Genomic DNA, 27,275 nt, shown 5'->3' with positions numbered 1-27,275 from the left:
ACACCCCATTCTCTATGCTTCGTTGATGTTCATATCAAGTTTGAAGCAAATATGCACGACATTTGAGAAAGATTCAAAACTATCACTCCATCGTTGCAAGATGGATTAAGGGGTGTTTGGTTCTTTAGGAACTCCTAAAATTCCTGTCACATCGAATGTTTGGATACTAATTAGAAGTATTAAACATAGACTAATTATAAAACCAATTGCACAGATGTAGGCTAATTTGCGAGACGAATCTATTAAGCCTAATTAGTCCATGATTTGACAATATGGTGCTACAGTAAACATGTGCTAATGATGAATTAGTTAGGCTTAATTGATTATCTCATGAATTAGTCTCCATCTATATAATTAGTTTTATAATTAACTCATGTTTAGTCCTCTTAATTAATATCCGAATATTTAATGTGACATAAATTTCGGGAGCCACTTCTCTTCCATCTCATCACATGGCAGTCGTCAGCGGTCTCCAGCTCCAGGGCCGGGGTCAAAACTCAAAAGAACCCCAAAGCATCACAATCCACCAACTGCCGGAACCATCGCCTGACGCCACGCAGGTGCAGCACGCAGAAGAGACCCTTGACACCTTTCTGCGGTGTCCTTTTTCTGATCGAGCCGTCTCTGTCTGAATTCTGAATTTCTGATACCGTGCGTACGTACCGTCCTCCACTTCAGCATCATGAGTCCTCTTTTGGCCACTGCCGCAGAGAAAACTGATAGGAGATGCAAGCGCTGGGTTGACCGTTTTGACTCGCGCCATGGTGAAGTAATGGATCAGCCAGCTTCAGAGCTGCTTTCCCATCATGAGTCCCAAAATTATCTGAAAGACAATCGTCAGTCACACTAGAAATACACAGCTCATTTACCATCATGAATCGCTGCTTCCATACTCACGAAAGAAAATTAATGAAAAATACAGGTGTGTTTGGTTGCATGCACCACATGATAGATGCATGGATGATTCTGGATAGGGTGGTTCAACCAATTTGTTTTGTACCGTATGATTCATTTTAATTAGTAGAATAATGTATTAAGTGGGATTGCCTCATCCTGGATGAATTCGTACAATTCACCCAACCAAATAAAAGGATCATTATTATTTTGAATCATTTCATACATGAATCAAATGATACAACCAACCAAACACACCCGTAGTTTCTCCCAAAACACACTACTAAAAATATGCAGCCTGTTCGTTTCAGCTTATTCAGCCGGCTTATCAGCCACAAAACAGTGTTTTCCTCTCACAACAAATCAGCCGTTTCAGCTTTTCAGCCGGCTTATAAGCTGAAGCGAACAGGCCCATGACCTCTCATCCCTAATCTTAGTACCGGTTGTTTTTGGACCATTAGTACCGGTTCCAAATTTAGAAGCTCCCGGAGATCCTCTAGTACCGGTCTCTAGTACCGGTTGGAACCTCCACCCGGTACTAAAAGATTTAGTGGAGGCTCCAACCTATATTAGAGGCTACCCTCTAAGTACCGAATGGACTCTCCCACCGGTACTAGAGGTCTCCTCCGTCCCCCCGCGCAGCACTTAGGATTTTTTTTGCCTCCCCGTCCACACGCTCCCGGCCTTATCTTCTCAACAGCTAGCGCTCCACCTCCCTCTCCCGTCTCTCTCCCTTCCTCTACCTAGCTAGCTTTCTCTTCCTTCCCCTCAGGCGGCAGCGGCGGAGGGATGCAGGCTCGAGCGCGGGATGGCGGAGGAGGAGGGGTGGCGGGCCGGGGGTGGAGGAGGAGGAGGGGCGGCGGGCTTGGGGTGGAGGGGGCTGGTGGGAGGGCTGGCGGTGGGGGGATTTTTTTTTTAATTTTTTAACACCCTCAGCTACCTGTTGTCACAACCGGTCCAGGAGGAGGTTTAGGACCGGAGGTTTAGGACCGGTACCAGAGGAAGTTTTCTGGTAGTGACAGCAGGCTGTGGGTGGATCTGCCGAGGAGATATCCTGCATGTCCTGATAAAGCACATCGCCAAAGTAGATGCACACACAACCACCCTTTCTCACTGTACTTGGTTTCACATCACATTGTATCATTGTCACCATCAACACACTGTGCTACCAGTTCAGTGTTGGAGTAGGAGTACTCCATTGCTGCCACCACGATGAACTTGCAGTCTTGCTTGCAGCTTGGAGATATTGCGGTGCTACCGATCGAAAGGCGACGGCTGTAGCCTGTAGCGTCGTCAGATGCCGACAGATCAACGTCGTCGTCTCAAGTATCTAGTCCTCTGTTGATGGAGGCGCAGGCCCTGCAGTGTAGGGATGGCACGCAGATTGTCGTACAGGAGGGAGTTCCTCGTTTATTTGACCATGGAAACACATCAGTAACAATAGACCACCAGATACTGGGGCCTGGAGGGAAGGACGACGACGATGAGAGGGAGTGAGAAGGATTTTAGGTTGCCCCTTGGGCAAGACTATAGCACAGAGTCTTGTCTTTCATCGTTGTCCTTGATCATGACGGGCTACGAGGAGCTTTGAGGTTTCCTCTCGTTCTATGAGCCCACTAACAAGCTCGTGATGCAAGGTAGTAGCAGGGTGCCCTTAATCCTTTAATAGGTGGTGTGGACGTGTGGTGCTCTTAATAGGCAGTGGCCATGGCATGATTTTGCTCTAGCACGATAATGTGAATATATGCCACGGTGGAAACGCAATATATACAGTGTGCTCATAAAGTTAGCCCCCTTTAGCATGGCTCTCCCACCGGCTCTTCCACCAGCTTTTGCACAAGCTGTACCAAACGGATCAAGAGAAAACGGCTTCAGCACATGAGCCGGCAAAAGCCGTAGGCCGAAATCAATTGGGTGTGACGAGCTAGAAAAAATGGCTTTCCCCGGCTTCTCCCCGTCCACGTACATGATTTTCCATCCTTGTCCTCGGCCTGCTCTCCTCCCTGGCGCCCGTGCGCCGATGGCCGCCTCCATGTGCCGTTAGCCTCCTCCTCCCCCGCCGCTGGCCTCCTGCTCCTCCTCGCGTGCCTCCATCTCCTCCACCACGGCCGCTAGCCTCCTACTCCGCCCCACCACCAGCTCCTACTTCGGTCAGCGCGCCCCGCCTCCGCCCCCGGTTCCTCCCCCACGGCTAGCCTTCTGCTCCGCCTGCGCTGTGCCCCACCTGCACCCCCCGCCCCTCAGGTGCACGCGCTCGCGCGTGCACGCAGCATGGGGGCATGACCGCCGGGATGGGAAGGCCGGGAGGGAGGAGGGGTTGGCTGGGATCGGATAAGGAGAGAGGAGGGAAAAAGAAAAGAAGGGGAGAAGGAAAGAGAAATAAAAAAGGAAAGAAAAAGAAAAGGAAAATGAAGAGAAAAAAGAAAAGAGAAAAGAGAAAAAAAATTTAAGGGTATTTTGGACATTTGACATCTTTACATTCTTAAAAGCAGCTAGGAAAAGCCGTTTTGCAAAACGTTTTCGTACAAAATAAGCCAAAGCTAGAAAAAGCTGCTTTTCCATATGAGCAGGAGCTAGAGATATTTTTTCACGAGCCAAAGCCATGCCAAATGGAACCTTAGTATACTAACAAATAGGGATGGGGTGCTCTAAATTCAAAATTCACCGCTACTTTGAGCCAAATGTAAATAGTGAGCCCACTGTACCATTCATACTTTGTGGATGTGGGTTGGGGGGCAAGACACATAGGCCCATTCACGTAGTACTTCCTTAGGGTGGTCCAATTGAGAAAGGTATCTTAGCCTCTTAGGCAATACAACCGAGGAAGGTATCTTGTGACGGTACAAAAGAGGAAAATATCTTTCTGTGATACAACCGAGGAATGTATCTTAGGCTGGTATAACTGAAAAAATATTTTAGAGCGATACAACCAAAGAATATGCCTTAGAACCAAGGAATATACCTTAGGCAAAACAGTTGAGCCGAAAAAGGTTTGCTATGTGCATGTGAGACAACAGAGGTGGAAAAGAGTGGCGGCGCGCGTGCGGAGAGGAGGTGGAGCGGAAGCTCAAATTGCGGACTAGGGTTTACTTATAATATCTGCCGTCTAATTCGCATCCAAGAGCCACAAAAATTACCTGATTTTGTATATACAAGGGAACTTAAAAACATGCTTACCTATTTGAACAGGAGTGCTTAGGTACGCTATGCTAATGCACACAGAAGGATATTCTAAATATCACTGACAGGTGGGATCCCTTTATTTTTTTTAACTTAGAAAAATATCTTTGGATGATACAACCAAGAAATATGCCTTAGAACTAAGGAATATACCTTAGGGAAAACAACCGAGCCGAAAAAGGCTCATGCAATATAATAAAGGTGGAAAAGAGTGGCGGCGCGCGGGTGGAGAGGAGGGTGGAGAGGAGATGGAGCGGAAGAACAGATTGCGGATAGAGTTTACTTATAATATCTGCCGTCTAATTCGCATCCAAGAGCCACAAAATTACCTGATTTTGTGTGTGTATATATACGGATACCCTATGCTAATGCACACAGAAGGATACCTTAAACATGACAGGTGGGATCCCTTTATTTTTTAACTGAGAAAAATATCTTTGGACGATACAACCAAGGAATATGCCTTACAACTAAGGAATATACCTTAGGCAATAAAATCGAGCCGAAAAAGAATCACTACACGCAGGCGATACAACAGAGGTGGAAAAGTGTGGCGGCGCGTGGGCGGCGAGGAGGGTGGAGCGGAAGGTGAGATTGCGGACTAAGATTTACTTTGTAATATCTACTGTCCAATTCGCATCCAAGGGTGACAAAATTGTCTGATTTGGACAGGACCACTCCAAGTATGCTATGCTAATGCACACAGAAGGATCCTCTTAACGTCACTGACAGGTGGGGCCCTTTTATTCTGGCCCCACATGCAGCGAGTGCGCCGGTACAACCCGCCCCGTCCCTTCCCAAACACGCAGGCCCGCAGCAGCCCACGTCGCGTGCCTGCGGCTATAAACCCCGGCCTTCCGCGTCTCGCGTGCTCACCGAATCAGTTTCTTGTCTCGTGACACTTCGCCTCGCGTCGCAGCTCGGAAAACCCCCTTCCCCTCCATGGCTTCGCGTGGCGGAGGAGGAGGTGGCGGTGGGTGCGGCGGGGCCGGAGGGCGAGGCCCTGGTGGGCGGGGCGGCGAGGGCGGAGGGCGTGGGGTCGGCGGCCGCGGCGGCGGGGCCGGGCACCAGGGGCCCTACGGCCGCGGCGGCGGGGGAGGCGGGTACCAGCAGCCCTACGGCCGCGGCGGCAGGGGAGGCTGGTACCAGCAGCCCTACGGCCGCGGCGGCGGCGGAGGCCGAGGCGCCGGTGGCGGGCACCCGCAGCAGCCGCCGTTCGGGCGCAGGGAGGGCGGAGGCGGCCCTGGCCGCGGCCGCGTGGAGGCACCCGCCGCGCCGCGTCCTGCAGCGCCGGTGGCCGTCCCCGCGGCGGCAGCCTCGACTTCCGCGCGGCCGCCTGCGCCCGCGTCCGCTTCGAGTACGGCGCCGGCGCCAGCGCCAGCGCCAGCTCCTCCTGGCCCCGCGGCGGCGGCGGCGGCGGCTGCAAGTGCTCTGGCGAGGGGCATGGGGAGGCTGGCCGTGGCGGACGCGGGCCCCGCTCCCCCTGCGCCGTCAGGTAGATCCGCGGCGCAGCCTCCCGCGCACCAGCCGCCGGCCGCTCCGCCGGCCGCTCCGCCGGCCGCTCCGCCGGTGTCGAGCAAGGGGATAGCGCACCCGGCGCGCCCGGGGATCGGCACGGTGGGGAGGAAGGTCCTCGTGCGCGCGAACCACTTCCTCGTCAAATTCGCCGACAACGACATATGCCATTACGACGTGAGCTCTCCCCCTCCTCTCCATCCACTCGTGCGCTGCTTGTTTTCAGCGTTTGATTGCTCTGGATCTGTTCACGACGATCTAGTTAAGGTTCTGTTCATTTCTTCTGGCGGTGCGGTGCGGTTTTCTCCGTACGGCCGCACTATGATCTAGGTTTCCTTAGACAAAGTAGAGATTCACGTCCGGTTTCCTCTCTAATTTTACCATTCAGTTTCAGTGTTTTAGGCCGGTAAACTTTCAGCTGTAGTTTCTGTTGCAGATGCTTTAGTATGTTCGTCACGTATGCGTTTTTGTTCTGCGATATGATTCTCAAGTAGATTATGTTCGTCACGTGAAGCAGATACATAGCAGTCCGATTTCCTCTTATTTTTTCTAGGTCCCTAAGGGGAATTCTGCACTTGCCATTCCGAGCAAAAGTCTGCAGCGTGCTTGCTGCTATACTCGTGTAAACGCAGTGGGTTGATGATGACGCCTTGGGTTCTGTGTGCCAAGCACAACTTTTTGTTGCTTTCACCATTTCCATATATGACATGGCATTGATGGCCACTTCATTATTGCTCTGCCAATGATCGATGGTTTAGGCAACGTCTTTGTGCTTCTGCTTGTTGGTGGTTGCACGGTGGATAGGGATAGGCTGTTTAGGATTTGGGTTTGGTTGGTGCTTGGCCGGGTTCTGGTGCCTAATTGGTCTATTCCCTGTTGGAGCCTTTATTTTGCGCCTCATACCTGTTGTTAGCAAGGTAGTTATCTAGAATTGCTAGCCAGGTATTTATCCAGATATCTTGTGTACGTGTTCCAAACCTGCATACCTGATCAGTAGTGCTGTGCTTATGCAGTTTTAGTGTAGCTGAGTTTGGAACATGCATGCTGTTTACTTTAATATCTGTGATTTATGTTGCTTGTATTCATGAAACATTGGATCAGCATATTTGTGTTTGGAACACGTGCGGTTTGGCCCTAGGTTTTGTTTACTGTAACATCTGTGATTTATGTTGCTTATATTCATGAAAGATATGATCATTATCCCTGTACGTCTGACTGAATCCATATACATTACCAGGTTTCAATCAGTCCTGAACCGAAGGTAAGAAGAACCAACAGGGTGCTGCTTTCGGAGCTTGTTAAGGTGCACGGTGCGTCTCTTGCCCACCAGATGCCTGCTTATGATGGAAGCAGGAGCCTGTACACTGCAGGCGAGCTGCCATTCAAATCAATGGATTTTGTTGTCAAGTTGGGACGCCGAGAAATGTAAGCACCACACCTGTGTTCTATGTGTCTTTTGCACAATGTACACTACTTTTTTGTGACTTGAAGCTGTTAACTGATGAACCATGTGTCCTGTTTTCTTAATTACTGAAATTCAGTGAGTATACAGTGACAATTCGATATGCAGCACGGGCAAATTTGTGCCACCTGCAGCAGTTCATCAACGGTCAGCAAAGGGACTCGCCACATGACGCAATCCAAGCACTTGATGTTGTCATGAGGGAGTCTCCTTCTCTCAAGTATGATATCAGTGCTATTTCATCACCGTTTCTTTTCTGGAATGCTTTGTTTTGTTGGAGCTGCTGACCATGTGTTTACTGACTTCCTTTTGTTTTGCAGTTATGTCACTGTTTCTAGATCCTTCTTTTCCAAGCAGTTTGGTACTGGGAACATTGGTGAGGGGCTGGAGTTTTGGAGAGGATACTACCAGAGCTTGCGCCCCACTCAAATGGGCCTCTCGTTGAACATTGGTAAATATCTTCTCCGATAATTACTTTGTTAAAAATTACACGGGTGTACTCAGTTTCAATAGAGACTTGATATTGAGATGCTGAATTATTGAGCAATCATAGCAGTTTCAACTTTGGCATTGTGTGCAAGCCACACACAAGTTGGTGTTTTGTTGGTTGCCATCATTGGTCCCACATTTATGTGAGTGACATTGGAATTTGTGTCTCAAACTCAGGTGGCATTCACAAAAAGACGAACTTAGTCATTGCACTTTCAATAAAATAGCTTCTGTATGGCATGCATTTTTGACTGTTCAAAATCAAGTTCTCCCCTAAAACGCTTTAGTAGGGTATAAATGGGACCTTCATTTTTATGTTCATAGGAATGTTCTTGTGCATTTCTTTTCAGTGTTTAACCTCTTGATTGTTCTTTTCTTATTTAGACACATGCTCGACTTCGTTTTATAAATCTATCCCTGTGGTACAATTTGTTGATGAGTTTCTGCGGGTGACCAACCCCATGCAGCCTTTTTCGGACAGGGATCGTTTGAAGGTAATATTTGTCAACAAAAGTTGTTACATACTATATATGTGCAGTCACTGACAGATCTGTCTCTCTATTTTTCTTTTCAGATTAAGAAAGCCCTGCGTGGAGTTCGTGTTGAGACCACACACCAGCAGGGCAAAAGGAGCATCTACAAGATAACTGGGATTACTTCTGTCCCATTGGCACAGCTGAGGTTCATCTGTTCATATCTCTTATCCCGTTGCCTATTCAGTCTAGTATTTTTCTTCCAATACGAACTTACTTGTTACCATTGCTTATCTTCAGCTTTTCTTGCAATGATGGCCCTCAGCTGACTGTTGTTCAATACTTTGAGCAACGGTACAAGTACCGGTTGCAATACACTGCTTGGCCCTGCCTGCAGTCCGGCAAAGATTCTAAGCCGATATATTTACCGATGGAGGTAGCATTTGCATCATTTGTGATTTCTGCACAACACCTGTGTACCCTGCTAATTGTTTGTATAACATGTTTGCAGGTGTGTGAAATTATTGAAGGGCAAAAATACCCTAGGAAGCTTAGTGACCCACAGGTGGCCAGCATACTGAAGGCAACCTGTAAACGTCCCCAAGAGAGGGAGAACAATATCATTCAAGTATGTGTCTAACCCATTTTGGCTATGACACTGCCTTTTCGAAGGGTTAAAATTTCTTGAAATTTGTTACATCAATTTCTTTTTGAAATACCTAAAGTTTAAAACAATAAATTGGCTGTATCCTTATCCATGTATTCACAGTCTGTTTAGTAATTTTTTAAGAACAATATGACTTCTTAACATATGTATCAAAGAACTGTAAATAGTCATACATTTGGCAGTAAGCAAGGGTACTATACATTTAATGTGTAGTTTTCTTATACTGTACTTTATGTTTCTTAAATTTACTCATTTCACTTTCTTGTGATCTAATGTCATTTATGATGTTTTGGCCAGCAACTTAAAGTGCAATGATTTTTAATGTTTGCTTGCCTTGTTTAGATGGTTGGCCGCAACAACTATTCTGCTGATCGCCTGGCACAGGCGTTCAGGATCACTGTTGCCAATCATATGGTCGAGGTGCAAGCGCGTGTGCTGCCTCCACCTGTGGTATCTGTTATACAGCATTCTCAGTTTGATGGTTGACTTTTGATTTTCCATAACTAATTCCAAGGATGATGACTAAGTTTAATCTTGTTTCAGCTGAAATACCATGAATCCGGAAGGGAGAAAACTGTGGCACCAAGCGTCGGGAAGTGGAATATGATTAACAAGGTGATTCTATATGTTGGCGAGTTAGATTTCCTTATCTGGTTATTTTCTTGCCAGCTCAATTTCATTTTTATGTTGGAATAATGCCAAAATGTATAATTACAGGAAAAAATGCAAACAAAGGATTTTGTGGTTCCTAGAGTTGGCTTTTGTTGGACTTGGAATACTCTACCTACTGAGTTTCACTTTATGTTTTCAGAAAATGGTCAATGGTAGAACTGTTGACAGATGGACTTGTTTGAGCTTTTCGCGGATGGTACATCATGATGTAGTCAGAATATGCTATGACTTGGTTCATATGTGCAAGTCCATTGGCATGGTAAGTTCGTGCATATGCTTCTGGATACAAGTAGCTTATAACTTCGTCAGCCGCAGCACATTGAATTTTTTATGTCAATGGAATTCAGGATTTCAATGCAACGCCAGTGATAGAAGTTCAGTCAGCTTCTCCCAACAACATAGAAGCTGCTCTAAGGAATGTTCACATTAATGCTCCCAATCTCCAGCTGCTTATTGTGATTCTTCCAGAAATTTCTGGTCATTATGGTATGCTCATCCTTGAATATCTCTCACTTCTAAAATTTCTAAAAAAAAAGAAAGTTATGAATGTCATGGAAAAACTATGCTTACACAAAATTCTATGGAAAAGGTTGACAAGTAACATGTGGCTGTGTAGTGCACACATGGCAGGTTATTTGTGTCTTTAGTTTTTGGGTGTAGCACACATAGGGCAAGTTATTTGCATTTTTTGTGTAACACACTTAGGGTTAACTTCTCCACAACATTCAGCATATAATATCTGTCTACGAGAGTTTCTGCTTGGTTTCATGGTTAACACATATTTTCGTGTGACTTTTGTAGGGAAAATTAAGAAGTTGTGTGAGACTGAACTTGATATAGTATCTCAGTGCATAAATCCAAAGTCCCCAAAAAACAAGCAGTATTTTGAAAACGTCGCCCTTAAAATCAATGTGAAGGTCAGTGCATTTTACTGTTTTCTTCTCTCTGGTGTGCTTCAGTTGTCATGGAAAATGGATTTTTTTTTTGTGTTTATCAGGTTGGAGGGTGCAATACACTGCTTGAGATGCCTAAAGGAATACCTTTTGTCCCGGATGCACCGACAATCATTTTTGGTGCTGATGTGACCCATCCTGTAGCAGGAGAAGACTCATCAGCATCTATTGCAGCTGTCAGTTTCCTGTTCTCTGCTGGAATTGTTTCGTTCAAATGTTGTAGTAATTGAAACGAAAAAATTTCTTCATATTTGAATGCCAATTGTTATGGTTCTGAACTTCTATTGGCCTTTTCTGACAAAGTAATAGATAGCTGGCATCACCTTTTGCAGGTGGTGGCATCCATGGACTGGCCTGAAATAACAACCTATAAAGCTCTGGTCTCTGCCCAAGAGCATAGGCAGGAAATTATACAGAATCTCTTCTGGACCACTACAGATCCAGAGAAAGGCACCGCAGTAAATGGTGGAATGATAAGGTAACTTGTATCCTTTATGTTCATGATGGATGTGAATTAAGAGATGATAGTTTGAAACTAAGATGCCTCTAAATTATTTTCTGCAGGGAGTTGCTGTTATCATTCTATAAAAAGACTGGCCAAAAGCCTAAACGGATTATATTTTACAGGTACGTGCTTGAATATTAACATAACCCTTGTATGAAGCCTTCTTGACTTCGTACTATCTTTTTTGTTTATTTAGGGATGGAGTAAGTGAAGGGCAGTTCAGCCATGTTTTGCTCTATGAAATGGATGCAATCAGGAAGGCTTGTGCTTCTATGGAACAGGGGTATCTACCCCCAGTGACATTTGTAGTAGTACAAAAAAGGCACCACACAAGGCTCTTCCCTGATCATAGAAGGCGTGATCTCACAGATAGAAGTGGAAACATTCTTCCTGGTTAGTACCATGATCACCATCCTTGTTTATCATTGAGACAAAAGTAAGAAAAAAAATAGGGAGAAGAGATATCCACCTAGCATTAATATGCAGTAGGTGAGAATTGAACTCTGGTTGGCTTGGTTTATTTACCCCTCTACTAAACCCTTGTAGCCAGTGTATCTTAGGGATATCTCTACTTCCAGTAAAGTAACTTTTAGCACTTGTTTGATTGTGAATTGCCACTCGTTTTTTTGGTTGTGCAGGAACTGTGGTTGATACTGACGTTTGTCATCCCAGTGAGTTTGATTTCTACCTTTGTAGCCATGCAGGAATTCAGGTATGTGTCAGACACTCTGGTGCCATTTGTGCTAGGTGCCGCGGACCTTCTGAGTTTCAATATTTGTCATCACACTAAATGTAAATGCATTTCTTCAGGGAACAAGCAGGCCAACACATTATCATGTCCTGTACGACGAGAACCATTTCTCGGCTGATGCGCTGCAGATGCTCACTAACAACCTGTGTTACACGTAAGCTTGATTGGCACTCCCATTCACCACTGCTGCTCCTTTTTTGTCACTATATTTGTTGCCCAATTCAATTTTATTGTTGACTGTGGCTGCCAGCTGATATTTGTTTTGCAAATGCAGATATGCATGCTGCACGCGCTCTATCTCAGTTGGTAAGTCTCCTTCCAGTGTGTGTGTGTGTGTGTGTTCCAGTGTGTGTGTGTGTGAGAGAGAGAGAGAGAGATTAGTTTTCCTCTTGTTTCTTTCTTATAGATTTCTTATTTGCCATTGGAAAACTGATTCCAATCCTTCTGCGTGCAGTTCCACCGGCCTACTACGCCCACCTGGCGGCTTCCCGCGCAAGGTACTACGACGAGCAAGCAGAGGGCGCCGATGGAGCCTCTGTCGCCAGTGGCGGTCCAGCTGCGTTCCGCCAGCTACCGCAGGTCAAGGACAAAGTGAAGGAAGTGATGTTCTTCTGCTGATGTACCTGCGCGTGCTGCCGGTAGCTGTTGTGGTGCATGTCCGGCTTCAGGCAGCCTCGACCTGCAACAACAGGCCGTGTTGATGTATGAAGTTGTTAGCTGTTGATGTAACTGTTAGGATGCGGTAAACAGAGGTTGGCAGTTTCCGTACTGCCCAGAGATCTGCTGATGTTTTGTGCCGTGACAGTTTGAGATAACTTTGCACAAGGCTCAATGAGCCAAACAGGAGGGCATAGCTGGAGAAATTTCGAGTCCTGTGATGTGATGCCCAAGGGAGGCGATTGGTGGAACTCACTTACCGAATGGGGAAGAAAAATCAGATAGAAATTGGAGATATGAGAAAAAAAAAGTTAAACGAATTTCTGTGTCACCCGGCTATTCCTATTTGTTATGTCCTGTCTTGTGTCTTCGGTCTCGGGCAGGGTTTCCAGGCTGATTGTTGATGTGCCGTGCATTTCTGTGACAGTTTCGGCCCATGTATACTTCTGAATTGTTTTGTGGGTTCTCGTTCAGGGGTTTCCAGGCTGATTGTTGATGTGCCGTGCATTTTTGTCACAGTTTCGGCCTATGTGCACTCTGAATTGTTTTGTGGGTTTGTGTTCCTGTTATCCACTAGGGAATCATATCATAGAGTATCTGTCCGATTGTTTGTTTCTCCCTCTCATCTCACATTTGCTCCGGTACAACACACAGGGGAAGATGGGTTGGTGAGTACAATTTTATTTCCATTTTTCCATTTCTAGGCACATTTTTGCTCCAACGGCTTAACCTCGATGAGAAGCCGGTGCTTATTTGCACAGGGACCATTCATCCAATGGTTTATCTGCAAGTCATACAAACCCAATTGCATTGTGAATATAGATTTGTTTAGTCTTTTATGTTTCTGAGATTAAGTATTTGATCTACTTTTGTTGTATACGGAGGTGACCCCACTTTTCCTAGCATGTAAATTGATACTGTACTTATGTGTTTTTTTTTGTCTACCAAAATGGAAGGTACCAAAAAGGGCATTTCTGTGATGAAAGGGAAGAAATCTTTCCTCTTGCCACCAAAAGGAGTGTTGTTCTTCGTTTCTCTCTCCTTCTATCTGCCACCAATTTGAGGCGATTTAACAATACTTTTCCCTTCAAAAGAAAATTAACTAACTTCTGGTCAGGTCCAAAACCATTGCCTTTCTTCCTATGTACATTGCTCTCGTGGTCTCGCCAAAAGCAGGTTGTCCATACACCAATTCGGTCCACACATCTCTTCTGTCTCGATGTCCATGCATTACTGCTTTTTTCCTTTCTTTTTTTGAAAGCAAACCATGGCTTAAAATTGATGTGGTTTTGCTTCTTCTGAAAGGAGAATTTGTGGCTGCTAATGCATTCCACAAATACCGTTGCAGATTGCAGAATCTTCTGCACGACTGTAGTGTCGGGAATTCTTTTTTTTGAAAGCAAACCATGGCTTAAAATTGATGTGGTTTTGCTTCTTCTGAAAGGAGAATTTGTGGCTGCTAATGCATTCCACAAATACCGTTTGCAGATTGCAGAATCTTCTGCACGACTGTAGTGTCGGGAATATAATCAGGATCATCGTGTTTTTTTTACTGTTGCATCTACTCATTGGAATTCACTACTAGGAAAAATACCATTAGTGCCGGTTGGGAACACCTTTAGTACCGATTTCGCAACCGGTACTGGTAGTTTAGTACTAAAGGGGGGCTTTTAGTACCGGTTGAGATAATCGGTACTAAAGGTATTAAAAAATTAAAAAAAAAAAAGAAAATCACCCCCTGGCCCCACCCCCGCTCAGACCCACCGCCCTCCTCCGCCCGACCCCACCTCCGCCCGCCTACCCGCCGCCTTCCACGCTCCGACCTCCGCCCACCCGCCACCCCCGCCTGCCCGTCCGCCCACCACCGCTCCTGCCGCCCCCGCCTATCCGCCCGCCGCCACTCCCGCCCGCCCATTCGCCTGCTACCGCTCCGCCACTCCCGCCGCCCTCCGCCCGCCCGTCCACCCGCCGGCCCCGGCCTCCCGCCTCCGTCTCCGTCTGGCTCCGCCTCCCCCTCCACCAGCTCCCGCCCGCCGCTGCTCCCACCGCCCGGCCCCGCTGCCTCCGCCCGGCCGAGGAGGCTCCTCACTGTGTGCGTGTGTGTGTGTGTGTGTGTGTGTGTGTGAGAGAGAGAGAGAGAGAGAGAGAGAGAGAGGAGAGGAGAGAGACCGGTGCTGAGGAGGAAGGGGACGGGGAGGAGATAAGAGCCGTGCGGGGGTAGCGGGGGGAGGAGCGTGTGGTGGCTTTTAGTATCGGGTGGAGGCTTCACCCGGTACTAAAGGGTGGGAGGTCCACTCGGTACTAACCTTTAGTACCGGGTGGAGCTTCACCCGGTACTATAATGTGTGACCTTTAGTACCAGGTGGAGCTCCCACCCGATACTAAAGGGGGTCACGGGGTCCTCCTCGGGGTCTATCCGTTAGGTCCGGTACTAATGTTCACATTAGTACCAATCTAAAATGCAACCGGTATTGAGTCTTGGGATGAAAGGCTATTTCTCTAGTAGTGATTACTTGTGAGCCCGGAACGAACTGGCTACTGATTTTTCAGTTACATTGTTGATCTTTTAGATAAATCTGGCCAACGATTACAATAATTCTTAGACTCCAAATCTCGAAACTGAGGAACACACAAAAATAAGATCGAAAGTTAGACGGCTACAAAAGAGTTAGAAAGACTAAGCTTCCTACTTTTTCTATGTCCTTACTTCAAACCTGCTTGGATCTTGTGCAGCACTTCTATGTCCTTACTTTAAACTCGCTTTGTTTCTTGTGCAGCAGCAACTCTTCATTTTGATAGAAATGTACATCATTGATAGAAACGCGCAAGATATACATTCCAGTACATGAGTGCCTGAATTTCTTGTAAAATGAAGGCTGATTATGTGCTCGTGTTAAATGGATGTGCTTCTAGTGGTGTCAGCTATCAGCACGAGGGAGATCATGAGCCACATGCATAGTTAGTGGCGGTCGCCTTCTTCGATCTCTGGTCTGAATCACTCTTATCTGAACCCAGCAGCCTGGGATATGCGGCTAGGTAATACATCCAGCACATTTTGGTCAAACGGAGAGGAGAAAGAATCTGAGCTGAAATGTGTAATCTGTATAGTGGTAGGCATTGATATGACTAGAGATCAATATCATCGTCGATGAATCAGCGATTCAATTATACGAGATTGAATGCGATTACGTCTCTAACGAAACAGATAGAGATGGTGTTACTCTTGAGTGCACGTCTCGGTGACTATTATTCTAGATATAGGGTTTACTTAAAAAATTGGGTCTATCTCCTTGTAAAGTTGTTATTCGTTGGTCACATTTTTTGGACTACTACAATATTTTTATTCACTCCGGGACATTTTTCTCATGAAGCTAGAACACTTCTTAGCGGATTTTGTTTTCTTGGGAAATTCCCAAATTCAACTAGGTTTTCTGTAGGAGAACATTTTCTCGTTGAATACGATATTCACAAATTCAATATGGATGTCTGTTTAAGATTTGTACGCGATCCACACGTGGTTACTCGTACAGATAAAGCTTCCACGTCTCACTGTGGATGTCTGTTTCCCCCTTCTCGCGTCAATATCTGGTTTTGCTTTTCTAAGCACTTCTCAAATGGAGATCAGTAATGCACTCGATCTTTTTTATTGGTATCGACATGTGCTGTCATTTCTTTGAAGAACAAGGCCAGAGGGCTCTACCAAAGGGCTGACCAACAAAGTTTTTAGTGTGACTTTCAGTAACAACATGGCAAAGACGACAATGACGAGCGAGTCAGTGTATAGCACCGTACGTGCGTGTCATTCTCTCGTGACTTGTATCCATCTAGATGGTATTCTCACAAATGCACACATGTTGCAATAGTTTAACTTTAGGCATCCAGATGATACTCTCATCACGGGGTGTGCAACGAAGCTATATACTCATCTTATTGGTTTAACAAATTAACATGGGGCACCCATCATGAATACGAATGTATGGCATCTATTCATAAAAAAGGTGGACATCTATACTAACTAAGAAGTACGAACAACACTAAGGAAAAACAATTTCCATAATTTTTTTATGTGAATGTCGATGATTTTCCGTGTTCTCTTAGTTTTTAAAATTAATCTCAAAAAGTTTTCCCACAATTTTCCAATGCAAAAAATTAGTAAATGTTTTTCAAAAAGCTTTGGAAGAAATAATTTTAGATTATTTTGGAAACATTTCTCGAAAAAAGTTTTGGAAAACAATTGTAGAAAAATGGAAGATACTTTGATTATTTTTAATTTTAGCTTGTAAAAAACTCTAGAATAAAATTTTCTAAAAGCTTTTTGAAAATAAAGTTTCTAAAAAAGAAATATGGGTACATATGCTTTTCTCGAAGGTCGGATCAACCAGCCAATTAGCACACCCGTGAAGCACAGATATGGTGCTAGTGTCAAAACAAATTTTATTGGTCATCAATCCCATTAGTTAACACTTCTTCCCAAAATTCATGGTAGGGTCTCATAGTTATGCAGATCTTACAAGAATGTAAGCAAAGCACTATATGTGTCATGCTCACACCATGTAGTAGGAATGCACCCCTTTTTGGTAGTGACGTGCTGTCGTTTCTTTGAAGAACAAGGCGAAAGAGCTAACCAACGAAGTGTTTGTCTGAGGGATTTTCAGTCACAAAGATGACAAAGACCAATCAACGTGTAGCACTGTGATGAGTGTTTTAAACAAAACATACGGCCTGTTCGCTTCAACTTATAAGCCGGCTGAAAAGCTGAAACAGCTGATTTGTTGTGAGAGGAAAATACTGTTTGGTGACTGATAAGCCGGCTGAATAAGCTGAAGCGAACAGCCCTATAAGCTGATAATGATCGTCTTCTCTTTCTTTTATGAATGCTCTATCTGTTCCTAGATACATGCTAATCCGGTCTTTAATCTTTCTGGATCCTTTAAGCAGCAAGAGTTTAGGTTGGTTTTTGCATAGAGCTTTGCGATATATGGTACTCCAAACTAACTGCAAACCATCCATTTAAATAGATCTGGATAATTTCTTCCGTCGCTAAGATTATTTTACCCTATTTTCTTCCATTGCCACGTCAATAATGACAATTTTTTTTGTTTCGAAGATTATTTGTTACTCAAACAATGGGAACTATCATAAGAAACCTTGATTAATAACGGGTAAAGCATCTAGTTGTATGCATTGTTCACTCCAAATGGGCAGTCTAATCACAAATTGAATGAAGATGACCGAGGACTTCTCTATAAAACGATGAGTAGTATCTTTTTAACAAGAGCCAGGACCATAATCTTGGTAGGATTGTAGAGGCAACCACCACGCACGGCGGTTTAAATCCAAAAGTTCACAGTCTCCTATTTTATACTCAAAGAAATAAAAAAAAAAGGAGAGTGTGGACTACATCAAAGATCTGGTGCCGTTTTCCCCCTCAAGTCAGTAAAGGCTATGCAAGTGGACGATGATGGGGAGACTTCAGACTTTCGTTCACTCCTCTTGTTAGACTTTCATTTCATTTGGGTCATGAGCAATGTACAAAGATCGAGTGATCCTTACGCGTGGATCCAGTCTTTTAGCCTATTTCTACCCCAAACCACATATGGGCTTTAGGGGTAGGGCCCATTAGCACATGAAGCAGTTCCTTCTCCGTGCGCTCGCTCTCCTCTCCCCGTTCTTTCTTCCTCCGCACCGCCGCTCATCTCTGCCTTGCGCTGCTGCCCGTCCCTCCCTTCTGCCGACGCCGACCATCCTTCGATCTACTCCGAATCGGCCTTCCACCGCCCAAATCGAGCCCCAAGCCCCTCCCATCTTGATTCCCCCACGCGGAACAGGGAAGAGAGATTCAAGGGGGGCCGATTTGGCCAGGCCGCCTCCATTGCCGCCGCCCGTCCCTCCCTTCCGCTGACGCCGGCCATCCTTCGACCTGCTCTGAATCGGCCTTCCACCGCCTAAATCGAGCCCCAAGCACCTCCAAGTTGTCTTCCCCAAGCACGAGCATGGAGTGTGCCGCCGGCGTTGAGTTCTGCAGCAAGGGGAAGGGCGGGGAGGAGTGGAGGGGGGGCATACTAGACACCATGCTCTTGTGCCGTAAAAAAGATATATTATCGGCCACTAATCCAATTAGTTATCACTTGTGTTTACAAAATCCATGGTAAGTAAGATCCCGTAATTATCCAGTTCCTCACAAGTATTTTACACTCCAAGGGAAAAGGAGAGTGTGGACTAGCTGGTACATGAAAGATACGGCGCCGTGTCCTCAGGTCAGCAAAGGCCATGCAAGTGCATGTTTGGTAACAGTCCAAGTCCAACCAACAGCAGTGATAGGACGACTTCTGTGGTCGTCCAAGCATCTAGATGGCGATATTCTCATATACCAGGTTGTCTAAAGTTAGATGCTTCAGCTGCAATATAATATACGCAAATTAAAGACTTGTGTGTCATGCTTCGGTTCAGGCCTTCCATATCCTAACCACCACAACAATCAAGCAGAGCGTGTACGTGTGTGCCATACACGTCGCAAAGGAATGTGACCGCCATTTCGCAAAGTAAAAAGTGCCAAGTGAGAGTGGCAGGTCTCGAAATGACATACTACTCCATTCCAAATTTGACTTTTCAAAAAACATATATTTTAGTATCTATACACAGTTTTAAGCGATCTATTATTTGAAACTGAAGGAGTATTTGTTTCCCCGACATTTAGACGTCTCGTTCGCGGTCAAAAGGGTTACTACCAAATACCTTAGGAAACCAAATTTGTCGAAGACTCGCAAACGAAAAACACAGAACTACCAGTACTCTTGTATGCAGGGAACATAGTTCAATTCTCTTGCACGAATACTTCACGAACCATGATAATCCACATCAAATCGAACAAGACCCGTGGAACTCAAACCACGGTAGCAAGGACGCCTCACTGATTGCCATCGCCAGCAACGGGTAAGGGTCTCCCTCCATGTCAGCTAGCTAACTACTACTCCCTCCGTTCTAAATTATAAGTCATTCCAACTTTCTTGGAGAATCAAAACATCTCAAGTTTGACCAAATTTATACAATAAAGTGCTAACATTCATGATATCAAATAGGTGCCATTAGTTTTTTCATTAAATATATTTTCATAGTATATCTATTCGGTGCCATAAACTTTTGTGATTTTCTCTATAATTTTGGTCAAACAGAAAATGGTTTGACTCTCCAAGAAAGTTAGAATGACTTATAATTTGGAACGGAGGGAGTACTGTATCAACAAGATCCTCCCCGCAGCGATGGCCTGGATTTTTTTTATATACTTAATGACTTGATTATATTAATATAATAAAAACAGAGTACAAAGTTTTGAGATCTCCCATCCCAAATGAAGCTGTAGCTTCTGAGCTACTACAAAAGAGTCAAACAGATGACTCAAGTAAAAGCACTTAATCGCATGGGTACTTGGTCTAAAATCCCGAATTCTGCACTTATGGTGGAGCAAGCATAGGTGATATCTCCAATGGGGCGTTAGGCCAAGAGATGGCCACGCCAGAGACATCGAGGGTCCTTTATGTTGCACTCCGATAGTACAGCCGGTGCTCCCCTCGGCTATCTAACCGGCTCGTAGATATTGGTTGTGCTTCACCGGACTTATGGGGTGTTTGGATACCAGGGGCTAAACTTTAGCCCTATCACATCGGATGTTCGGATGTTAGTTAGGAGGACTAAACATGAGTTAATTACAAAACTAATTGCAAAACCCCTAAGCTAAATCGCGAGATAAATCTATTAAGCCTAATTAATCCATCATTAGCGAATGGTTACTGTAGCACCACATTGTCTAATCATGGACTAATTAGTCTTAATAGATTCGTCTCGCGATTTAGCCTAGGGGTTGTGCAATTAGTTTTATAATTAGTCTATATTTAATACTTCTGATTAGTGTCAAACATCCTATGTGACAGGAGCTAAAATTTAATCTAGGGGAGCCAAACACCCCCTTAAGAATATTACTCTGCTCTTATCGACGTTAAATTGAGGACCAGCATCGACCAGAGTCGGAGGTCAGCCTGAACATCGAGAGGAGCATTGCCACTTCCATGTTTGCTGCCAAATAAAGTGCAGAGCTTGTAATATGCGTAGATCGTATCCTTTTCCCACCTTGAGGCTTCGTAGCTGCGGAGTAGTTGCGCTTGGCCTGTGCAACTCACAGCAGAGCCTCGCTGGATTGGATGCGCCATGAACCACGCACACCTACCTCAGCAACGAAGCTAACAATTAACAAACACATGACAAGACGTGACTAACCTAATCACGTAATAATAATACAAGCAGGCGCGCTAATCCTCCAGCCTAACCAGGCGGACGCGGCCCGGGTCTCCGGCCCGGTTCACACAACCACAACCACGCGCGCGGCGCCATCCCCGGGCACCCGAGTCAGGTCTTCGCGTTGCACTCCCGAGTCAAGCTCTCGTGCGCCCACGCGCGAGGGTACTTTGGCAGCCAGCTCGCTTGATCTCGGGCAGCGCTGGCTGGCGTCCCTTGAAAGCGATCAACAATTCCCAACAGAGACACTGTCAGAGTGTCAGCAGATGATTACTCCTCTTCCCCGCGTTTTCAGTAACCAGTAACCATTTTTAACCCTTGGCTCCCAGCGTAATTACAGTCCTACACACTTGCCCCCAGCTCGTCTCTGAAGATCCAAACCCTCAATTAGCCAGCTCGTCTCAACCTCCACGACAGCAACGCGTGTGAAAGCGACAGAACAGAGGACGCCCTCAACTCTGTCACTCCACACTCCTTTTCCTCCCCCATCAGACCAGCTCGTTAAATGCAGCAGCATCTGCTGCCTAAACGACCTCATAACTCTCCCCTCCCCCCCCCAACCTCACCCAACGGACACCAACCAAACCCGGCCCGCTCCGCCCCCGCGCGCGCGCCATGGTGTTCGACGCGGGCGCCGGCAGCTCGCCGCCGGCGGCGGCGCCGTCGGGGAACCCCCTGCGCGTGATCCTGACGCGCGGGTTCGCGCGGCAGGTGCTGGTGGGCCGGTGGTTCACGGTGTTCGCGAGCCTGCTCATCATGGCGGCGTCCGGCGCGACCTACATCTTCGGGTCCTACTCCGGCACGCTCAAGTCGTCGCTGGAGTACGACCAGCACACGCTCAACACCGTCTCCTTCTTCAAGGACCTGGGCGCCAACCTGGGCGTCTTCTCGGGGCTCATCAACGAGGTCACCCCGCCCTGGGTCGTGCTCGCCATGGGCGCCACCATGAACCTCTCCGGCTACCTCATGGTCTACCTCGCCGTGTCCGGCCGCACGGCGCGCCCGCCCGTGTGGCTCGTCTGCCTCTACTTCTTCATCGGCGCCAACTCGCAGTCGTTCGCCAACACGGGGGCGCTCGTCACCTGCGTCAAGAACTTCCCGGAGAGCCGCGGCGTGGTGCTCGGGATCCTGAAGGGGTTCGTCGGCCTCAGCGGCGCCGTGTACACGCAGCTGTACCTCGCCTTCTACGGCGGCGACGACGCCGAGTCGCTGATCCTCCTCATCGCGTGGCTGCCCGCGGCGGTGTCCGTCGTGTTCGTGCACACCATCCGGTACATGCCGTACCCGCGCCGCCGCGGCGGGCAGGAGACGAGCCCGGACCCCTTCTTCTGCTTCCTCTACCTCTCCATCGCGCTCGCGTCCTTCCTCCTCGTCATGATCGTCGTGCAGAAGCAGGTCCCCTTCTCCCGCGAGGCCTACGGCCTCGCCGCCACGCCGCTGCTCATCCTCCTCCTCATGCCCCTCGGCGTCGTCGTCAAGCAGGAGTACAAGATCTTCCGCGAGAGGCAGCTCGACGCCGCCCTCCTCGCCGCCGGCCCGCCGCCCACCATTACCGTCGCCGGCGCCGCCAACGACAACATTCAGATGTCAACGGACACCAAGAAAACAGAGCAGCAGCAGCCGGCGCCGCCGACGTCGACCTCCTCATCTTGTTTGGGAAGGTTCGGCGGGTGTGTGAGGACCATGTTCCGGCCGCCGGCGCGCGGCGAGGACTACACGATCCTCCAAGCCCTGGTGAGCGTGGACATGCTGGTCCTCTTCGTGGCCTCCATCTGCGGCGTGGGCGGGACGCTGACGGCGATCGACAACATGGGCCAGATCGGCCAATCCCTGGGCTACCCATCCAAGAGCATCAACACCTTCGTCTCCCTGATCAGCATCTGGAACTACGCCGGCCGCGTGACCGCCGGGTACGCCTCGGAGGCCGTCCTCGCCCGCTACCGCTTCCCGCGCCCCCTCCTCCTCACGCTCGTCCTCCTCCTCGCCTGCGCCGGCCACCTCCTGATCGCCTTCGGCGTCCCCCAGTCCCTCTACGCCGCCTCCGTGATCATCGGGTTCTGCTTCGGCGCGCAGTGGCCGCTGGTGTTCGCCGCCATCTCCGAGATCTTCGGGCTCAAGTACTACTCCACGCTCTACAACTTCGGCGGCATGGCGAGCCCCGTGGGGTCCTACATCCTCAACGTGCGCGTCGCGGGGCGGCTCTACGACGCCGAGGCCGCGCGGCAGGGGAACGTCGTTGGCGTCGGCGCGGGGGGGACGAAGCACGAGAGGGTGTGCCTCGGGGTGGAGTGCTTCAAGAGGTCGTTCCTGATCATCACGGCGGCGACGGTGGTCGGCGCGGCGGTGTCGCTGGTGCTGGTGTGGCGGACCTGGGGGTTCTACAAGGGGGACATCTACGCGAGGTTTCGTGAGGAGGCCGCCGGCGGCGGGGAGGGGCGGGGACAGGTCGACGGGCGCCTGCCGGTCGGGCAGCCGCGGCGGCGGGTGGAAGCTGCGGCGGAGGAGGAAGAGGAGCGCGAGGCAGGAGCGGTCAACAGCAGGAAAGGGTGAGCGGGACTGCGGGAGCAAGAGCAAGTAGCGGGATGCCAGCTCGGATGCTTGACTCGGTCAAAGGTGACACTGGTGGGTGTTTGACTGTTTGGGCTCCGCTTTCTACGGCTAAGACTGCTGACGTGGAGGGCAGCAGTAGGACCCGCCGGAGCGGGCGTGTGAGGCAGTTGGTCACTCCGTCCGTCCACACTACACGAGTATGCTGTGCTTTACAGAAGCCGTTGAAATCTCCGTCCGTCCACACTTCACGAGTATGCTGTGCTTTACAGAAGCCGTTGAAATCTCCGTCCGTCCACACTTCACGAGTATGCTGTGCTTTACAGAAGCCGTTGAAATCTTACGGCTGATGCTGAGCAGCCTTTTATAAGAACGATGACAAGTGGGGGCCATCCGGCCATACATGTACATATACATATACATCCCTGTTTGTTTCACCACCCAATCACCCGTGCCGCCTCGAGCCACTCGGGCAGCCGTCGCACCTCCCCGCCGCTAGGCCCGCCTCCACCGCTCCCTGCCTCCGCCGTCGTCGGAGCCGCGAGTCGGAAGTCCGGCAAGCACCGAGGATGGTGGCGACTGAGCCAACTCTGTCTCTTCCGAATCCTACCTCTAACCCTAGATCTTGTGGCCGCCGCCGCTATCGTCAGGGCTCAAAGCATCGCTCCCCCCTCCACCACGCCATCGGCCCCGCGCAGGCTATTTCAGCACCACCACCGCGGCACGAGGAGGACGCGGGGGGTGCGGCAGCTCATGTGGTCGTGGCCAGGTCTGCCATCCCTGCTCCTTCCCTCCGCCGCCATCGGAGCCGAGGCTTTGACGGGCGACGCTCGACGGTCGGATTCCGGCGGGGCCTTGCCTCCACCTCCCTCTCCCCCTCCGCTGCTGTCGTGGGGTAGCTCGCGGGCACGGGAACTGCCTGCTCCTCCTCCGCCGCCATGCCTGGGCCGGCAGCGGGCTGTGGGACGCATGCGCGGCGTGCTGCGGGTTCGGGAACCCATACACCGTCGCGGCCACCTCTGCAAGGCTCGGCCTTTTCTTGGGCGCGTCGCTGGATGGTCGCTAGGGTCGCCGCTGGTGGAGGTCGTGGGGGTCGCTGGGCGGCCGCACGCGGGCGTGGAGGCGGCACCCTTGGTGGGGTCATGCTCCGCTCCTGGATCTGGTGCAGTGGGGCTTGTGGGCATGATCAACCTGCACGGTGTGCTCGTCGGTGGAAGACATCCCCTCGCCCCGCACTAGGGTCATTGGTCGCTCTTCGCCGGCTTGGGCTCCTACTTGCCACGCGCGATCCTAACCCCTTCCCCTACCCTTCCCTTCCCTTCCTTTCCCCCTCCTTTCACCCCACCTCAGCCTGGGCGTGCTCCGGTCGCTCTTCATGGATGGCCCGTGGATGACCCACTTGCCGCCGGAGCCTCCCGCCCTATCGCAGTGGGTCGCTCGCTCTTCTGCCGATGGTTGTTGTTGAGATGGCGGTCGTTAACCTGCAGATGTTTCCCATCATCGTCACCGTGGATTGCTTGCTACCATCCCATCGATTTGCCTCTCATCCAGGCCTTGGCGGTCGGATGCGTGGAGTTGGTTTTGGGGGCCTTAGCGAAAGCTTTACCCGGTATTTACCGGTGCCGACAACGGTTGCATTCCTTAATGTAGCTCACCTCGTTGGGGGCGTTGTTGCGGCCACCAAATCCATTTGGTTTTGCCAGGTGAAGACTTGGTCTGCTTCTTCATGGGTAGGCAGACGATGGTGGCGTTGGCGGCGCTTCCCCCCTTGAAGGCATCGTCTTGCATGACATTCTCGCTCTACCTCCGCTGGCTCCGGGTTGTTAGGCTATCGGTGATGTGCGTGAGTTCATGATGTTCTTATCTCCTGCAGGTTTCAGTCGTCTTAGGTCGCGTTTAGTGTGGTGGTGGTATTGTGGTTTCCTTTTAGTATTGTTTTGCTTCTGTTGTTGGTCACAGATGGTGGTGGTTCTTATACCTCTACGCTTTGAGATCTCTTTTGTAATTCTCTTCTTTTTAATGAAAACGCGCTACGCATGTCTTAAAAATTCGCCCGTGCCGTGCATTCTCACGGCTCACCGCCGTTCTGTGTGTCCTCCCTTTTCACCGTCTGTCCAGGTCCAATCCCTAGCGATCCAGTGCAATGCAGGAAATGCAGATGGGGACGCGGATGCCGCCGCGCAACGCTTTGCGTGCAGGCACTGGGCCGCGTCCGGTAGCGATCGCTGACAAGCCCGGGTGGCTTGTCGCGTAGTACGCGCGCACTGTGCCAGCGCCCGTGCGGCGGACGCCGGGGCCTCTTCCCGGTGCAACAAGAGGGCTTGGCCGTCGCCGTCGTCGTCGGCTCGAGTCAATGCACGCACCCGCCGCCGTGCGACGCGGCTGCATTATTGGCCTGCCTGCCTGCTCCAGATCTCGCCACCACCGAGGATGCCCTCCATCCAACTTGTAGTTTTTATTTTCCGGCTACACCCTACAAGGATAACGTGCGTGCGTACTACAAGTCTACAACCTACGAATGCATATCTTGTTGCACGTCTGCGTGATGTGCTCCAGATGTGGATGGGCATCGAGCTTGGGTCGAGGACAGGGGCACCACCACGATGGCCAGCTCGCCGCGGCGGCGAGGATCGCTACAGCTTCGGACGCAGGGGCGGCAGGGTAGGCGACCTAGAAGGAAGGCTAGAACCAACTCGCGGGCACGTCCCCATCCGCCGTACCAGCGGGGCTTTGAATACGCGCCATGTGCATCGGATCGAGATCGAACAAGCCTGGTCCCCAAACCGCGCGCGCATCTGCACCTGCACCCCGACAGGCTCCTCTGCCTGCTGTTAGTCGATGGCCACAAACCGAATCCTCCTCCTTCCTCAACGCGGAATCGGATCAAATCCAGTAGCAGAATTTTTCGAAACGGATCCAACAGGATTAGCCTGCCTGCCGTCCGCAGCTCTGCACTGCAGGTTTTATTTCTAAATAAACAGCCATGGCGGCCCACGACCAGGGAGGGACACATGCAACCTTTCAGCCGGGATTCATACCACTATTTTTTCTGAACCTGTATGATGAAATTGACTGCATTAGCAAATGAAATGATCGTCAGGTCACAATTTTAAATCCAAGCCGAGCTGAATACACACGGCTCTCCGAAAAAGAAAAAGAAAAACTAACGGCGGCCAGAAAACGGAGACTCTGCAAGGTAGCCAGTTGTGAGTACTCAGCAGGATTACAGAGCTGCAGTAGTAAGCTGGGACAGAGTATACAAGCAGTGCTCTATCCACTTCACGAAGCAGAAATCTTGTGTGCCCAACCATCAGTTCTACTCCGAATCTCCAATCACTGATTGGTAACAACTTCAGAACGTACCTGCTCCACTGATGAACACGGTAATGGTTTCACGCCAATTCCTTCCTGCAAAGAAAACAGCAACGCCTCCAGCTAAAAGCACCTTTCTCAGCTGCAGAAAAGGGGGGGGGGGGGGGGGGGGGGGGGGGGGGGGGGGGGTGGCGCAAAGGTTTTGTCTTTTATGCCGAGCCGAGATACAATCAAAAGGTGCAGGAACAACAGCAAAGGTACTTCTGAAACTGTGATGACCTCGATACGGGCACAGTTTCAGGAAGCAAAGGTGCAGGAACAAACAGCTCGGCTTGGAAACCATCACAATCCAGAATGGCGGAATCACGTTGCAGGCTGCATGCGTTACACAGAATGTTCAGTTACTATCCTTCGGTTCTTGCTGCCGGGGTCCACACACTTAATACTGGCGCGGTCAGCTAATGCTTCAAAAGAAAATGACTGCCAAGTCAATATTTTGGATTCAAGGTGAACACATAATCAGATATGCAGGGTACCAGAATCACACTGAAAAGAAGGCTAACTCTTGAAAAAGGGAAGGCAACTAAGACATGCTAAACTGAAAAGTGCAGTTGTGCAGATGTTCATAGAAATGGTAAACAGCATCACACAGCTACAGTGTAAAGTGAGTCAGGATAAGCAGTAATTTATCCAGTAAAGTGAGTCAGGATAAGCAGTGTGGAGAATTCTATTCCAATCACTGGAGTTCCAGATGACGACAACACCTTCAGAACGGCTCCGGTGATGAACTCATCTCTCATCCAGCAAACACACAATTAAAAGAGAAAAACTAGATTCAAATATTCAACCTTCTCAAAAGGTAGACGCAAATCGCATAAATTTATCACGGCATACTGAGGATCGATCCTA

The 27,275-nt window shown here is 49.0% G+C and overlaps 2 protein-coding genes across 2 annotated transcripts; both read left to right on the top strand.

Annotated features, from left to right (window-relative positions):
• Window positions 1-4,992: 4,992 nt before the first annotated feature.
• On the top strand, window positions 4,993-12,434 carry LOC117844004 (protein argonaute MEL1). Its single transcript, XM_034724792.2, has 21 exons — window positions 4,993-5,766; window positions 6,827-7,014; window positions 7,131-7,271; window positions 7,372-7,502; window positions 7,925-8,034; window positions 8,115-8,221; window positions 8,314-8,449; window positions 8,525-8,641; window positions 9,023-9,130; window positions 9,224-9,295; window positions 9,492-9,611; window positions 9,700-9,838; window positions 10,154-10,269; window positions 10,350-10,481; window positions 10,638-10,783; window positions 10,870-10,932; window positions 11,007-11,203; window positions 11,449-11,522; window positions 11,621-11,715; window positions 11,836-11,867; window positions 12,016-12,434. Exons 1-21 carry the CDS (start codon window positions 5,017-5,019, stop codon window positions 12,177-12,179), a joined length of 3,138 nt encoding a protein of 1,045 aa, XP_034580683.1. The 5' UTR covers window positions 4,993-5,016; the 3' UTR covers window positions 12,180-12,434.
• Window positions 12,435-21,038: 8,604 nt separating this feature from the next.
• On the top strand, window positions 21,039-23,499 carry LOC117845475 (protein NUCLEAR FUSION DEFECTIVE 4). Its single transcript, XM_034726523.2, has one exon. It carries the CDS (start codon window positions 21,123-21,125, stop codon window positions 23,055-23,057), a length of 1,935 nt encoding a protein of 644 aa, XP_034582414.1. The 5' UTR covers window positions 21,039-21,122; the 3' UTR covers window positions 23,058-23,499.
• Window positions 23,500-27,275: the final 3,776 nt, after the last annotated feature.

The sequence above is a fragment of the Setaria viridis genome, chromosome 2 (genome assembly GCF_005286985.2).
Source record: "Setaria viridis chromosome 2, Setaria_viridis_v4.0, whole genome shotgun sequence".
NCBI lineage: Eukaryota > Viridiplantae > Streptophyta > Magnoliopsida > Poales > Poaceae > Setaria > Setaria viridis.
The sequence above is the reverse complement of the archived record's forward strand: the minus strand, read 5'-3'. Positions and strand labels throughout refer to the sequence as shown.

Coding starts and splice junctions, on each gene's coding strand:
- LOC117844004 (XM_034724792.2), top strand. CDS start 5,017: ATGGCTTCGCGTGGCGGAGGAGGAGGTGGCGGTGGGTGCGGCGGGGCC. Junction 8,642..9,022: donor GGGAGAACAATATCATTCAA/GTATGTGTCTAA, acceptor TGCCTTGTTTAG/ATGGTTGGCCGCAACAACTA. Junction 9,612..9,699: donor TGTGCAAGTCCATTGGCATG/GTAAGTTCGTGC, acceptor AATGGAATTCAG/GATTTCAATGCAACGCCAGT.
- LOC117845475 (XM_034726523.2), top strand. CDS start 21,123: ATGGTGTTCGACGCGGGCGCCGGCAGCTCGCCGCCGGCGGCGGCGCCG.